This window comes from Oncorhynchus gorbuscha, linkage group LG06, assembly GCF_021184085.1.
Source record: "Oncorhynchus gorbuscha isolate QuinsamMale2020 ecotype Even-year linkage group LG06, OgorEven_v1.0, whole genome shotgun sequence".
NCBI classification, from domain to species: domain Eukaryota; kingdom Metazoa; phylum Chordata; class Actinopteri; order Salmoniformes; family Salmonidae; genus Oncorhynchus; species Oncorhynchus gorbuscha.
The window spans coordinates 71,756,161-71,773,267 of NC_060178.1; the positions used below are offsets into that span (position 1 = coordinate 71,756,161).

A 17,107-nucleotide genomic window follows, 5' to 3' on the forward strand; every position below is an offset into this window, starting at 1 on the left:
TTGGTTTTGATTTGGAGGGTGGTAGCATCTAACAGTTGGATTTCATTATTTCCTGGCCACCGCTCGGTGATGCAAACAACGCATTTCTTTTCAGAACCGTCCACGGATGTACCCTCAGTGGTAAAAGTGTAGCAAAACAGGCACAGACACAGGTCGGTAAATTAGTCACGGTGGGTTTGTACAAAAGGTTGCTTCTCTCGAGCTGTTCTCAGTCTACACTGTTAAAATGAAATGGTTTGAAACACATCTTGAGATGGTTTGAAACATTACATGGTGTGTTGCATCACTACTTAATCAAGGGACTGGGAGCACTTCCGGAAAATATTGATTTTGGTGTTTCGAGTTCTGCTTAGTGCAGAATAGTGGTCTTCAAGGATCCACCTGTACCGGAATACCTGAGACCCAAAAGATTGAGCTACTGTAACCCAGAGTATGTGAGTGTACTACTGCCTCCAAGGACTGGATGTTCGACATGTCAGAGATTCATGTTTGTTCTACATAACATATTTCTATGGGAATGTTCCAAAACATTGTGTTCATCTGTAACCTTTTTTCTTTGTCTGCAACCTTCTACTCCTCGGTCTCCTCTTTCACTCTGCTCCTGTTCTCCAGGATCTAGGAGTTCTGCCCTGAGCAGCCTGTCGTATACCTTCCCCACACCTTGATCCACCTGATGTCCTCCATGACCACCCACCCTCCATGATGCCTCTTTCCTTACATTATCTACAGCAGTGGTCACCGAACCTTTTCTGAGTCAAGATCACTTTGTTAGTCAAAATGCAAGCTGAGATCTACCGCTCAGATTTTTGTTAGACATGACTTAAACGTAAGCCTATGCAACATTAACCAATTCAAAAAACAGTTATGTAGCAATGAGGTTTGTGCAGTAGGCTATAAGCCCAATATATTAGTCCATGCTTGAATTGCCCTGCCAATGTTGTTCTTCTCAGACCATTTTCAAATTATATTTTACAATTGTAGGTATATAATCACACTGGTAATTGATCATTTGTTGTATTAATTTTCATGCACAGCTTAATAATTCGCTTTTTTTTCTGGACTGATGGCCTGCATCTGATGGTCAGTCTGAGGGGAGGGAGCAGCGGTCGGGCTGCCTTTCACCCGACTCACCGTCCCTCTGCTGAGAAAAGGGGACACAGTCTTCCAGCTGATGGCGAGACTGAAGTCGCACTGTATTTTTGCCTCATGCACCAATTCATGTTACTCCTATGACCAGAGAAAGTTCAATATTCCTTGATATTAAAAAGGACAAGCCACTAATAACAACGCAACTTTGCTATACTCATTCATTGCAGTGGCAGTGCTGGTAGTAGCGAGAATGCAACTAGGGGGAACACACATTTATGGCTTATAAAAGTGTTGACAGTGCCGAATAACAACTTAAACATGAAGTTACTCATAACAAACATCCAGGTCTTTGCTGTATTTGTTGAGTTTCTCTAGTCATGGTTTTAAAAGTTTTGTAATCTCAAAGAATAAACTTCGCTGTGCGTTCAAGGCTTCTTTTTACAGTCTATAGATCCTGAAAACTGTGTAGACATGGCGATCTAAGCTACTTGACTGGCCAGCTTTAGGCCTATAGGTGCACTTGATTTGCTCTCTGGGTCTGCCGGGTAGGCGGAGTTCTACCTTCAGACACATGAAAAATGGGAACACTTTGCCTTCCCGGAATCAAATGTACCACCTACCAACAGCGCAGAACAAATAGGAATGCAAGGCTTTATCGTAGTTTTTTTACATGAATGTTTTTTACATAAATGTCGATCGGGAATGTCTTGGAGATCGACCGCAATCTAAAACTACTGTTATTGTCAAATTGTTCAATCTAATCTGCTAAGAAACTGTGCTTGCCATATCATCCTGGGCACAGTGAGATACACATCGAAACTACATACGGTACACTAGCACTGCAAACACTCATTCTCTCCCTTCTGAGACTCACTGCCTGTTGAAGGAAAGTGACAGGCAGAACCACCCGTAGCACCCACCTCCTCTTTATCCTACACGCTAGAACAGAGATACAAAAACAAATCCCCCACAACCTACTTCTGCCAAGACTCTGAGGATCCCCCTCTCTCCTACTATGTACTTTACTTGTCATTCATGCTTCTGTTTTCTCAACTAAATTGTATTTCATTGTTTATGTGTTGACGTTAGCCTATACTCATGTATTTCAGTCTATAACTTCCACGTGGGTATATCAAATGGCACACCTGTTCCACAAAAAGGGCAAGGTTTTCACATTTCAATCTTAAATATTGCCAAGTTGCGTTTCACAGGTGTTCATTTAATTCATTAATTGTTGTAAATCCCCTTCTTGGTATTTGTGAGTTCAACATTATACAACTGTCTGTTGTGTCCTGTATTATATTCAACCACAAGTGTACTACTGTAGTTCTGAGCTATGCCATGTGGTGGAGGAAAACAATCACAATAGGACTAATAGCTTACTTTAGCGTAAGACAAGGGAAGCTCAAAATAAACACACGCCAGCCAGACGAGCCAGTGTATGAATTGAACTGATTTTCACATGAATTAAATAATATTTGCTGCATAGGAGCTCACATTGCGATCTGAAAGGTAGGTTAATGTGCAGTTTACACGTTTTCTTTGCTATTTCGATTTAGATGTTGTTGAAAAGTAGATTGAGGAAATGTGTTCATATTATTAGCTAAACAAAACTCGTTTTAGCAGAGAAAAATTGTTTGCGGAAGTCAGCTTTGTTTACATAGAAGGGGTTTAAAGAACGTCCATTTGGCTGTTAATGATCTCCAAAATCCGATGCATTAGCTCATCACACCATTGATATAGCAATGGGCGTTAACAGCTAATTGAATTCCCCCACCTTGACAGCAGAGAGAACATTTTGTTTTTAGAGTTAATTTCCTTTTTCCAATGCGGCGTTGAGAAAATGTTGCAGTTAACTGGTTGTGAGCATATGAGAGAGCATGGCCTTACCTGGCCGACACATTTGTTGTGAAGGAAACACAGTCTGTGACAAAGGACAGGGGAGTGGTCCCTGTGATGTCCTCCCACTGGGCAGGAGATGTTCCACCTGGATGGAAAACCACAAGAAAAGACAAATCCCCATCCCTGGTTAACCTTTCATCCACCTACTGCAAACCCTGTCCTTCCACCCTGTCCTCCATGTAGGAGTGAACCTTGTTATCATTGAAGGTCTGAATCAATTTCAATAGAGGTATGTTCTCAGCCACAAAGGTTGTTCAGAACATCCTGAAGGACTTGCCTGTGATGCTGCAGAGGAGGCGCAGGCAGGGGGTGGAGTCCCCCCTATGTCCACTGGGGTGGCCTTCTGCAGATCGGGGCGGAACAGGAATCGTCATGGTAATGGGCTTGTGGAACTTCCTCCTCCTGGGCTCCACGGTAACTATAGGGCTGAAGGTGGCCCTGTTGCCGAGAAGATTCCTCACCATGTCGTCTGGGACGGGCTGAGCCTGCAGGGAGGGGGAGGGGAGGACGGATGAAAGAGGTGAATCAATGTTCTCTCATTTGTTCACATTAGCACAACACATGACAAAAGCCAAGCACGCCTCCAACTCAATCATCAAGTTTGCGGACGACACAACAGTGGTAGGCTTGATTACCAACAACAACGAGACGGCCTACAGGGAGGAGGTGAGGGCCCTCGGAGTGTGGTGTCAGGAAAATAACCTCACACTCAACGTCAACAAAACTAAGGAGATGATTGTGGACTTCAGGAAACAGCAGAGGGAACACCCCCCTATCCACATCGATGGAACAGTAGTGGAGAGGGTAGTAAGTTTTAAGTTCCTCGGCGTACACATCACAGACAAACTGAATTGGTCCACCCACACAGACAGCATCGTGAAGAAGGCACAGCAGCGCCTCTTCAACCTCAGGAGGCTGAAGAAATTTGGCTTGTCACCAAAAGCACTCACAAACTTCTACAGATGCACAATCGAGAGCATCCTGTCGGGCTGTATCACCGCCTGGTACGGCAACTGCTCCGCCCACAACCGTAAGGCTCTCCAGAGGGTAGCGAGGTCTGCACAACGCATCACCGGGGGCAACCTACCTGCCCTCCAGGACACCTACACCACCAGATGTCACAGGAAGGCCATAAAGATCATCAAGGACAGCAACCACTCGAGCCACTGCCTGTTCACCCCGCTATCATCCAGAAGGCGAGGTCAGTACAGGTGCATCAAAGCTGGGACTGAGAGACTGAAAGACAGCTTCTATCTCAAGGCCATCAGACTGTTAAACAGCCACCACTAACATTGAGTGGCTGCTGCCAACACACTGACTCAACTCCAGCCACTTTAATAATGGTAATTGATAGGAAATGATGTAAAATATATCACTAGCCACTTTAAACAATGCTACCTAATATAATGTTTACATACTCTACATTATTCATCTCATATGTATACGTATATACTGTACTCTATATCATCTACTGCATCCTTATGTAATACATGTATCACTAGCCACTTTAACTATGCCACTTTGTTTACATACTCATCTCATACTCATATGTATATACTGCACTCAATACCATCTACTGTATCTTGCCTATGCCGCTCTGTACCATCACTCATTCATAAATCTTTATGTACATATTCTTTATCCCCTTACACTTGTGTCTATAAGGTAGTAGTTTTGGAATTGTTAGCTAGATTACTTGTTGGTTATTACTGTATTGTCGGAACTAGAAGCACAAGCATTTCGCTACACTCATACTAACATCTGCTAACCATGTGTATGTGACAAATAAAATGTGATTTGATTTGATCTTTTAAAAAGTGATGTTAAAATAAATATCAATTGGATGAAGGTAGCCAACTCATCGTCAATCAAAACAATGCTCTTAGCTCAAAAGTTGGGAAATTAGACTCAAAGCTTAGAGCAAAACAGAGACTAGTGGAGATCTAAACAATACAGCTAACTGATTGACTTGGCTTTCAGACCTGCAGGCCAACGCGTATCTTCTTGGTGAGCGCCCCCTGTGGGAACGAAGCCTGGACCATGGGCACTGTCTGGCTGGTCAGCGTCCCACCCTCTGGACCCATGTGGTTACTCTCCTGCTTGATCCTGGACACCACCGCAAAGTACTGGGGGAAGTCCCTGGTGATGATCCGACTAATACGCTTCTTCTCCAGCTCAGCATTACTGTCCAGTTCTGTTGGAGAACACATGAACAAATATAGATGGATAAAGGATATTCAATATCCTCTTATGCAAGGGGGCAGTATTTTCACGTCCGGATGAAAGCGTGCCCAAAGTAAACTGCCTTTTACTCTGGCCCAGAAGCTAGAATATACATTAGAAAACACTCTAAAGTTTCCAAAACTGTTAAAATAATGTCTGTGAATATAGAAAAACCTGAGAAAAATCCAACCAGGAAGTGGGAAATCTGAAGTTTGTAGTTTTTCAAGTGATTGCCTATCCAATATCTAGTGTAAATGGGGTCAGACTGCACTTCCTAAGGCTTCCAGTAGATGTCAAAAGTATTTAGAAAGTTGTTTCAAGCTTCTATTGTGAAAGGGGAGCGAATAAGAGCTGTTTCAACAATTGGTCAGGCTGAAATAATTTAGTTTAGTCTTGCGCGTGGCCGTGAGCGCGATAGTCGTTCCCTTTCCTTTCTAATGACAACAGAATTGTCCAGTTAGAATATTATTGAATATTTATGATAAAAACATCCTAAAGGTTTTTATATACATCGTTTGACATGTTTCTACAAACTTTCCGTCTGGATTTAGTGCCCGCGCTTTGTGCATTTGGATTAGTGGACTAAACGCGCAAACAAAAAGGAGGTATTTGGACATAAATGGACTTTATCGAACAAAACAAACATTTATTGTGGAACTGGGATTCCTGGGAGTTCATTCTGATGAAGATCATCAAAGGTAAGTGAATATTTATAACGCTATTTCTGACTTTTGTTTACTCCACAACTTGGCGGGTATCTGTATGGCTTGTTTTTGTGGCTGAGCGCTGTACTCAGATTATCGCATGGTGTGCTTTCGCCGTAAAGCTTTTTGAAATCTGACAGTGGTTGCAGTTTATCTCTAATCCTATGTATAACACTTGTATCTTTCATCAAAGATGATGATGAGTATTTCTGTAAATTGATGTGGCTCTCTGCAAATTCGCCGGATGTTTCGGAGGCAAAACATTACTGAACATAACACGCCAATGTAAACTGAGATTTTTGGATATGAATATGAACTTTATCGAACAAAACCTACATGTATTGTGTAACATGAAGTCCTATGAGTGCCATCTGATGAAGATCATCAAAGGTTAGTGATACATTTTATCTCTATTTCTGCTTTTTGTGACTCCTCTCTTTGGCTGGAAAATGGCTGTGGTTTTTTGTGACTAGGCACTGACCCAACATAATCATAATGCTTTCGCCGTAAAGCCTTTTTGAAATCGGACACTGTGGTTGGATTAACAAGAAGTTTATCTTCAAAATGGCGTGTAATACTTGAATGTGTGAGGAATTTGTTTGAATTTGGCGCCCTGCAATTTCACTGGCTGTTGTGAAATCGATTCCGTTAACGGGATTTGAGCCAAAATAAGATATTTTATGTATGTGCGAATGTCAGAGAAGGTATTCAATTACATTAGCAATGTTGACCTGTAATAATAATAATAATACATTTGTGGTAAAGCGCTTTTCTCACAACCACCGTGCAATAAAAAAGTAGATATATTAATAAAACCTATCCAAAACACAGAAAATAGAACACAGACAACAAACAAAGCTATTTACAGGTATCAATGCAGATGTCATGCTCTGTGTAACATACAGTACCTTCGTCCATCCCGTTCAGAATGTCTGTGATGTCACTTGGATGGCAGTCGTACTGGTGTTCCTTCCATGTATCACCATTGTCGCTCCTTAGTACGATCAGCTCCCTCTCCTTCCCCCTCATGGAGCCAAAATGAGGAATCTCCACGATTACAGGGCTGAAATGGAACAGAACACCCAGAGATTGTTCAGAGCCCCCTTAGAGACAAAAAGGTGGATCTTTACATTCAAATAGCAAAAATGGTATAGAGCAATGTTTCTTAATCCCTTAAATGATCAACTCATCATCAACCTTTGATATTTGAATCAGCTGTGTAGTGCTAAGGCAAAAACTAGAATGTGCAACAAGGATTAAGAAACATTGCTATAGAGATAAGAGAAAACCTACCCCAGAAACTGGGCTCCTGCAGGACCGACCTCGACCAGCCGGCTGACCAGGCCCTCTCCCTCCACCATGGGCGGGGGGTAGGCCAGCTTGTGCCTCTTGGCCAGGCGGCAGGTGATGCGGGTGGGAGCCGTGCACTTCCGGGGCGGGATGATGATACGCATGCCGTTGCTTCGGCTTCCTCTCATGGACCCCCCACGAGCATCCACCATGAAGCTAACCAGGAATCTGCCGGTGTGCAGAAATACAAATATTAGACCAGGAAGGGTGAAGAAGGGAAAAGAGAGAGAGAAGCCATAACCACTGACACGTGAGACGGACGAATCCCATGCTGTGACCACCATACACCCAAGCACTCCGAAAAGAGAGAGAGAATGGAAAGAAAATACTAGAGAAAGAGAGAGAGAATGGAAAGAAAATACTAGAGAAAGAGAGAGAGAGACAGACAGAGACAGAGGGAGAGGAGATGGTGCTTCGAGTTCTCAAACTTGGCAGGTCTCACCTCTGACACTTAACAATGTGACCTCAAAACACTGAAACTTTAAAGAACTCAAGAGGTGATGTAATAGGGAAGAGGTGAGTTTCCTGCCAAGATCCATTACACTGAAGCAGTGATCTATATTAAACACCTTCACAAATGTTTCACCCCCGAGTAGAAACTCAATTAAATCACAAATGAATGTGTTAAATACGTGACGTGTTAACTTCTACCTAGTAAATGCAGTTTTGGCATCCCATTAATTGTGGAAACTGTCACCAGTAGTATTAAGCTATTCGTAGAGGGTACAAGGGTATGTTTACAAGGGTATGTTTAAATTGAAATGCCTCATATAGTATGCCAGCTGTTAAAGGCAGACTCAGTGAAATGACGTTGCCACGAGCAGCACCGCAGACATTGTGATGAGCGAGATGCCAGACTTCGCCCTCACACAGTATCGGTGCATGTGCACGGGTTCCCTTCCCGTTGATCACAGCGTGGTAGCCAGGGCAACAGAACGGCTGAGAAGTCCAGCCTCGCACTTCAACGCTCTTAGTTGTTGTGGAAATTGATCCACCATGCTGTTTACTTTCTGCATCTATGTCATATCGCTATTTACCTAAAGCCATAAAACCTTACCCAATAAAGATACACTACATTTTCATTCGGCATGACTGATCTGAGACGGCTGAGTTGTTACATGTCTGAACTAAAACCATACACAATGTTCTGTATTTGACTGTCCACATAGGCTGTAATTACACATGCAGACAAAACATTGTTTCCATTAATTTGTCTTTGTGTGCACTTCTGCAGACCTGCTCATTAGATATTTTTGAGGGGCTTTATCCATATATGCACTGTGAGATGGCACCTTAGTGAGAAAATCGTAAGCACATCACTAGCACTACAGCTACACAGTGTAGATGAGAGACCAGACCACACAGATCACACAAGCACAGAAACAAAAGAGGAAAGAGGAAGTAGTGGAAACTGTGACATCATGGTGACATCACCAGACACAATCATCACCTGGAGTCATACTGAGGGAGCGGGGAGGACAAGCTGCAAAATAAAGACCAAAACAATGCAGGAGGCAAAAAACTCTCTTTAGTAATACAGCACAATCAATTTAGTTTTTTAGGGTCTGACGCATTTCACCGTGTCAGTCAAAAAAAGAATAAAAAGATGGTACAGAAATAATAGAGAGGGTCTGAAATACAGGAGATCTGGAAAAATGTAGGGCATTGAAAGGGCCAGAAACCCCAGTAGATGAGACCTGACAAAACACAAAATATCTTCCATCTGTACTCGGCCCAGGACATTGGACTCTCGAGCATTTCCAATAAGACTAAATCATGTAGTCTACAGCGCAAGTCCATTATCTACTGTATGTGAGGGTGACTTCCCTCAAACTATTCATCACTGCGGTTCAGCAAATTGAAATTGCACAAGAGACTGCAGAAAGGGAAAAACTCCTAACAGTGTGTCACTGCAGACAACTGCTGGCTGGGTCTTTCTTGGACTGATAAAATGGAGTATGTAGAGTAACATTCTCCTGTGTCTGGATTAGCAGTAGCCCCTGTCTGACATGGCTAGAGCTACAGCAGCTGTGGCTTTGTGTCAGCCTGGCTGGGAGACGGCTGGTTCTTACCCTGAGTGAATGGGGCTGGACACAGTGTTGCTGTGGTCCATGGTGTCTGGGGTCCAGCTGTAGCGCCTCAGGCACTCTGCATCGTAGTCCCGGGTTACAGCCAGGTGCTGTGGAAGATGCAGGAGGAGGGTCAACAGGTGAGTTCGGGAGGAGACTTAATGGTTTGTGACCTAACCTGACGGTGACCCTCACTGATCTGCAGACAGACATTAGAGGTGACAAGTTTGAGGACCTTCTGCATTCCTAACACACAATAAGAGAATATGACCTCTTAACCCTACAGACAAGTGATCTAACAGGACACATACAGTGTCTCACTGAAACATGTTTCTGTCATCTAAAACATTCAATATCACCTCAATGAAACATGCTGAATATGATTAACCATTTGAACCACAAGAAGTGGCACACTTCTAACTGAAACAATCATTTGTTTGTATAAAAATGAAAGGACAAAAATGGGAGTTTACAGTGACCAGATGTCGCATGGGGAAATAAATAACTATTTACCTCACTGAGATGAGGACCAATGAACGGAATGGAATTTCAGAGCTCAAACAAACACGAATGGAGCCAGAGAGATGGTCATGGAGAATGAGCAGAGCGAGGAGGCCATCTATTGACATCATATACCTTATTGAGAGGGTCAACCAAGTAGGAAAGGTCTTTACAGACACTCTGAAGCTTTAGAGGAAAAAGAGGCAGGTGAGAAATCACAAAGGGGACTCCTCTCGAGGAACAACAGTTGAAGAGCCTGGAGATTTGTCTACCAGTCCCTAGTCATACAACTCATACAGTGAGAAGAGGCTACAGGGGCCTTTCCCACGAGATTTCTGCTTTAGCAAAGAGTGATACTATCACAAAGGCAACCTTATTCCTGATAAGTAGATGTGATAGTGCCACAAACATCACCAAATCCCAAGAATGATACATGTGATCATATGAAACAGATCACCTACAGAGCACGGCGTCTCAAGCCGTTGAAAAAGCACAAGACACATCTGTTTAATCAGCTTTAACAACCAAGTTGGAGGGAACTATTTTTGAACAATATGAGAGAAGAAGATTTTACATGCATTCTAAATCCTGGCTGCCCTTTGACCCACATTTGTTTGTTGAACGTGAGGTTGCAAATATTGTTTACAGTACATCAGGTTAAAGTTCCTTTTTTAGATCCTGCATTGTGATCACCAGAACTTGTTTTAGGACAACCACTGCAGTGTGGATTTTCCAAGGCAGCTGGAAACCTTAAAGAGGCCACAGAGAAGTTTGAATAAGCTCTTACAGAAATTGCCCTACACAGCCTCAGGACTGTAAGTGCCAAACATAAACGAAACTAACAAAAAAGCCCGAAATAGGCAATTGGAAATCAAATGTGACCATGGGGGAGGCCAAATCCATCACTGACCCCATCTCAGAGTTCACATTCAAAAGAGTATCGTGTCACGCAATGCCCTTGACAAAAACATAACAAGGAGAAGAGAGGGGGAAGAGAGCGACACCGAGAGTGTGACCACAGAAAGAGGATAGAGACAAGAAAGGGGTAAAGGAAAAGGTGGTGCGAGGAAGTTAGGAGGACGTACTGTGTCCTTGGTCGGGGCGAGGATCTCCTCTATCGTCATGCTGTCCCGTGCGTAGGAGCTGCGGTTGAGGGTGTTGGACCTATCCGAACTGAAGGAGCGGAGGCTGGGGTGTTTAAACGTTACCACGCAACACAGCGGGTGACAATGAACAGCAGGCCCAAACCAAAAGAAAAGCAAAAGTAAAAGAAAATACAAAAAATTCATTACTACATGCAACCTCCAGGGAACTGAATGGCACTGCACAATGTACTGTATATAGAGGAGAGCAAGATTAGAGTCCCACAGTAGGGGATAGCTAGGCAGATAGGAGCTATTCAGAGATGGAAATGAGAGGGAGGTCAGTCAGTTTTTACTGAGAGAGAGAGAGAGAGAGAGAGAGAGAGAGAGAGAGAGAGAGAGAGAGAGAGAGAGAGAGAGAGAGAGAGAGGAGAGCAAGAGGGAGTGAGAGAGAAGGAGACATAAAGGAGTTGTATTTGTGTCTGTGACGTGAGGTCAAATACAGTCTGACTACTGTAGATGTTTCAGAGAGGACACTGGGTGGAGAATCAATTTCATCTACTAACCAACAAAGAATGTTGTAAACTACACTACAGTACATAGAGTACGGACCTAACGTTGAGGAATTCCATTCCGTCACTAAAACATTGGGATTCTTTATGTTTATTAAATAAATATTTAGTTATAACGGTTCCTAAAAATAATCTGGAACTACTTTGAAGTGTCCTCATTTGTATTCAGTTAAAATAATGTAGCTAATTCAATTAAACATTTGTTGTACGATGGGCAAAGTTCTGTGTCTTTAATTTCTCAGATAACTTGGATGTGTGTTAGTTTGGGTGCTACAGAGGTGATGGTCCTCTCAGTCTTGCTCGCTGTGTTGTTAATGTTTGCCTGGTGTTGCAGATGAAGACACACTGACTGAATGCAATAGGCTGTGAGAAAAAGCCAATCTTCTTACTTGTCTGTTTTAATCAGTGCAGCCCTACACTAGTGTGAGTATACACACACACTTCTAGAGCTGTCTTCTCAGAAGAAGTGTGTGTATAACCTAGTCAAAAGTGTATGGCCGCACTGTATTGTGTATGGGTGTGTGTGCCCCAGTGTGTGCGTAGAGAGAGGGAGAGAAAAACTGCAGAGTGTTTGATTGGGCATGCTATTCAGCACAGAGAGAAGTCCTTTATTCAGCACTGCAGCTGAAGTTTCTAAGCAACTACACTGCCTGAATGGACTGGCATCACAAATCTGCTTTGCCTACTCCAGTGTTTCCCAAACTAGGGGTCATGGCCTCATGTGGGGGTCGCCTGATTCGAAAACGGGGTCGCGAGGTAAACTCTGATTTTTTTTGGGGTGCTTAGTTCATAGAGCCTAACCGTTACGTCAGTAACCTCTGGTAGCAGCTATAAGCGGTTGTAATAAACAGAGCGGTTTCTGTTTGTTGACTAAATAGAACAGAGTGGACAAGACTAGGCACTAAATCAAACTGGGGGGAAAACAACATTATCAATGGACTTCCCAGTACCTTTCTGATGCATTTCAGTCACTTCCACCCACACTTCTTTAAGATACTGGCCTGAGACTGATTTGTAACAGAATGTCAAAGCCTTAATTAAAAAATAAATTGCTGGCCGTTGATTACATCACTTTCTTTACAAGGTGGGGTCATACTTCTTTTTTTTTTTTTTTTAAACTGGGGTCGCAGGCCAGAAACGTTTGGGAACCCCTGGCCTACTCTCTCTGTGGTGCTGCCTGTGTTTCCTCTTCACAGCTTTCCTTCCTCTCTCTTTCCTCCTTTCCCCCAATCTTTCTCTCCCCAAATCCATTCCATTTTGTTTTATGTGTACAGAGTTGTTTACAATGACATTTTCACTTAGTGGAAGCCTTCTCCCTTCCTTCCTTTTACTCCCTCACTTTCTCCTTCCGGCTTCTTTATGCACCATTTCATGCCTCTGAGTGGCCTTGATCAATCTGCCTCTGTCCCTCACCCCTTCCCTCGTTGCTATTCTGAACACTGCATTGCACATTTCTCTCACTGCTTTCTGCTTTCTCTCATCCTCTCGTTTTCACTCTCACTCTCGCTCCACATTTTAAGATGAGGCCGTGTTATTTGATCTAGAAAGAAAGTGAATATTTGCTTATCTAAGTCAGCTCAACGACTTGGTTGTGCGGATCATTGCTATCGTTGCTCGATCATCATTACGCTGTCATTCATTATATAGTTCCAAGGCAAAATATGTATCTGTGTTTGTGTGTGAGTTTGTGTGTGTGTGCCTGCTATTGGTATGGTATTCGTCAGATAGGTCAATGTGGGATTTTTAGATAACAAGCCATTCTTTGGCCTTGAGGTTTCCATCTCTTCATTCTAGAGTAGGTCATTTTAAAGCAATAGGTCATTTTTTAGGATTAAAATATCTCCAATTGATTGAAAATTGACTGAAACATACTGATCCCTGGAAGTTACAAAAAGTGGCAACATAAAAATGAATCTAAAGGGTAGATACGTGTCACCTCAAACCACACCACCTTATAAAAAGTTGGGTTAATAAACTTAAACAATGCAATTATTAAGTTACAACATATAATTGTCGCTTTCATTTTCTCATGTATACTCTATTCATAACGTGTGTTAAATATGGTTTATTTATTTGCAAATGATGAGGGGCTTCTATATACTGATGAGAAAATAAGGTGAACGTGTCAATGGAAAATATTAGTGAGCTCAACATATGTTTTCCAAATAATAAGTCACTCATAAACTGTGTAAATATACCACACCAAGAATGACAATGGTTCGTGAAGTCACAATGAGGATGGGTCAGGGGAGAGAAATGTGTTTTGTGAAATGTGCTTTCTGCTCTTACCTGATCCTAGGGCTAGAGTGAGAAACAGACAGAGTGCAAGAAAGAAAAAAGGAAAAGAAATGTAGAGTGGTGAAAAGCAAAGCATTTTAAAACGTCAAAGCAGAGGTGCTGTGTTTTTATTTTCATGTGACATCGATGCTCTGCTTTTGCATGGGGCATGCTCCAAGCCTGGGCTCATAGTCTCTCTCTCTGTGTGTGTGTGTGTGTGTGTGTGTGTGTGTGTGTGTGTGTGTGTGTGTGTGTGTGTGTGTGTGTGTGTGTGTGTGTGTGTGTGTGTGTGTGTGTGTGTGTGTGTGTGTGTGTGTGTGTGTGTGTGTGTGTGTGCGTGCGTGCGTGCGTGCGTGCGTGCGTGCGTGTGTGTGTGTGTGCGTGTAGAGAGTCCAAGAGCAAAGCACGCAAGGCCGACGTCATAAACAGAAAGGTAAGGGGAAAATAAAGCAGGTGCTCAGCACAGTACATTAATCAATCAATACAATAACTGACTGAAATAATAAAGCATAACATATCCAGCATGGCAAAGTCATGCCAGGAATATCTTTTCACCACACATATTCAACCGGTTTACTCTGCAATTAAAATAACAATTGAAGGATAGAAGTTTCTCATAGCACAATATACAGGATAGTAAATGGTGGCATAGTTTATACACTAGATGCAATACCTTATGAGAGAAAGCACTTGATTTGAACAGTCATCACTGTAACCTTTGAACTTTCGAACGCTTCTCTAGAGACTATAAAAATGATACAGCCCAATTCAAACCCCTTGCCTTGATTGATCAAACAAGGAAGAGCTGAAGTGAGGTCACGCCTCATATTGACTTTGTGACATGATGTGATAAGCATGATAAAAATCTGACATCATCCATTATTGCTTTAAAGCTGATTGAACACTTATTTCATGATGAGTCAAACAGTGGTTCTGTTTTCTGGGCTGTTTTGTTCCACAGTGTGCTGCTTCCTGACAGGCTGGCACTGTTGTTGTTTTTAGTCAGTCAAGCATCACTATGCATTTGCCAGCTGTCAGGGGCACCACAATAGATGGCCAATGATGAGCTGTGGGATACACAATACTCATCTAATGTGGTGATGTATCTTCAGCCAAACTTGCCAGTTTTCTGCTGGGCACTCAACTCTTAGCCTAGAGCTAGTTATCCTATCTTTGAATACTGTATTGGGAAATAATGTATACATATCTGACCAAAGGCAGAATGTACAGCGCATTTGGAAAGTATTCAGACCCCTTGACTTTTTCCACATACAGCTTTATTTTAAAATGGGTTAAATAAATACAAATCATCATCAATCTACACACAATACCCCATAATGACAAAGAGAACATGTATTACAAATAAAAACAGAAATACCTTATTTACATAAGTATTCAGACCCTTTGCTATGAGACTCAAAATTGAGCTCAGGTGCATGCTGTTTCCATTGATCACCCTTGAGATGTTTCTACAACTTGATTGGAGTCCACCTTTGGTAAATTAAATTTATTGGAAAGGTACACACCTGTCTATATAAAATTCACAGTTGACAGTGCATGTCAGAGCAAAAACGAAGCCATGAGGTCGAAGCAATCGTCTGTAGAGCTCCGAGACACAATTGGGTCAAGGCACAGATCTGGGAAGGGTACCAAAACATTTCTGCAGCATTGAAGGTCCCAAAGAACACAGTGGCCTCCATCATTCTTAAATAGAAGAAGTTTGGAACCACCAAGACTCTCCCTAGATCTGGCCGCCCGGCCAAACTGAGCAATCGAGGGAGAAGGGCCTTGGTCAGGGAGATGACCAAGAACCCAATGGTCACTCTTGACAGAGCTCCAGAGTTCCTCTGTGGAGATGGGAAAATCTTCCAGAAGGACAACCATCTCTGCAGCACTCCACCAATCAGGCCTATATGGTAGAGTGGCCAGACGGAAGCCCCTCCCCAGTAAAAGGCACATGACAGCCAGCTTGGAATTTGCCAAAGGGCACCTAAAGGATTCTCAGACCATAAGAAACAAGATTCTCTGGTCTGATGAAACCAAGATTGGACTCTTTGGCCTGAATGTCAAGCATCATGTCTGGCGGAAACCTGGCACCATCCCTACGGTGAAGCATGGAGGTGGCAGCATCATGCTGTGGGGATGTTTTTCAGCAGCAGGGACTGGGAGACTCGTCAGGAAAGATGAACGGAGCAAAGTACAGAGAGATCCTTGATGAAAACCTGCTCCAGATTGCTCAGGACCTCATACTGGGGCGAAGGTTTATCTTTCAACAGGACAACGACCCTAAGCACACAGCCAAGACAATGCAGGAGTGGTTTCAGGACATTGCACTGAATGTCCTTGAGTGGCCCAGCCAGATCCCGGACTTAAACCCGGAGAGAACTGAAAATAGCTGTGCAGAGACGCTGTGCAGAGACACATCCAACCTGACAGAGGTGTGCCCAGCTTGTAGCGTCATACCCAATACGATCGCTGCCAAAGGTGCTTCAATAAAGTACTGAGTAAAAGGTCTGAATACTTATGTAAATGTGATATTTACGTTTTTATCTTGAAAAAATGTGCAAAGATTTCTAAAAACCTGTTTTGCTTTGTCATTATGGGGTAGTGTGTAGATTGATGAGGAAAAGCAATTGAATCCATTTTAGAATGATTTTAGAATGAGGCTGAAACATATCAAAATGTGGCAAAAGTCAAGGGGTCTGAATACTTTCCCAATGCACTGTACAGTATAAGTGTACAGTGACGGTGAACAATAGTCATGCTATGGCCCGTAAAAAAAAAAGAACAATACTGAATCATGATGTCATGCTGAACCAGCAGTATTACATATTTATTACATCTTCATAACATATGTCAATATGAAGAACACTTAGATGACCACTACTTCTTTGAATTTCACTGCTCCCATATGTACAGCATCATCAACACACCAGCACATCTTAAACCGGTGTGTATAGAATGAACAAACACAGTAGCAATGCCAAACATGACATCACAATCAAGAGTATATAATGTCATAATAGGGTCGGTCACATACCTTGCTGAGCGGACTCCTATGCTGAACCCCATGTAGCCCTCCTGCGGGAGAGAGTCGTCCCCCAGCTCCCTGAGGTCCTGGGGCCGCAGATATTTGTCAGTGTCTCCGGTCATTGCATCCTCACCTGGTGGAAAAGTCCCTCATCAATATTTCAAAGGCAATCCGGTAAAAGAGCGTTGTGGTACTCCTAGAAAAACCCTACCACAGCTTTATAAGAGGCCTTGAATAATTTATCAGTGTCAGTCTGATAACTAGTGGACCAGTACGTCTACTAGGCCCTATGCTCAGTTGGTGGGCT

General features: G+C 42.8%; 1 protein-coding gene across 34 annotated transcripts in view; it reads right to left on the bottom strand.

Annotated features, from left to right (window-relative positions):
• LOC124038294 (ankyrin-3-like) overlaps window positions 1-17,107 on the bottom strand; it is a 147,658-nt gene that overhangs the window by 41,344 nt on the left and 89,207 nt on the right. For 19 of the 34 annotated variants that reach the window (XM_046353986.1, XM_046353991.1, XM_046353979.1 and 16 more), the window contains 10 exons: window positions 16,810-16,933; window positions 13,782-13,793; window positions 10,924-11,026; window positions 9,974-10,024; window positions 9,341-9,447; window positions 7,212-7,436; window positions 6,827-6,981; window positions 4,974-5,185; window positions 3,269-3,476; window positions 2,980-3,076 (listed from right to left, as the gene is read on the bottom strand). In XM_046353986.1, the coding sequence (XP_046209942.1) occupies window positions 2,980-3,076; window positions 3,269-3,476; window positions 4,974-5,185; window positions 6,827-6,981; window positions 7,212-7,436; window positions 9,341-9,447; window positions 9,974-10,024; window positions 10,924-11,026; window positions 13,782-13,793; window positions 16,810-16,933 (1,294 nt within the window). The remainder of the gene's footprint in view (window positions 1-2,979; window positions 3,077-3,268; window positions 3,477-4,973; window positions 5,186-6,826; window positions 6,982-7,211; window positions 7,437-9,340; window positions 9,448-9,973; window positions 10,025-10,923; window positions 11,027-13,781; window positions 13,794-16,809; window positions 16,934-17,107) is intronic. The other 15 variants (XM_046353994.1, XM_046353995.1, XM_046353990.1 and 12 more) reach the window with 7 other exon arrangements.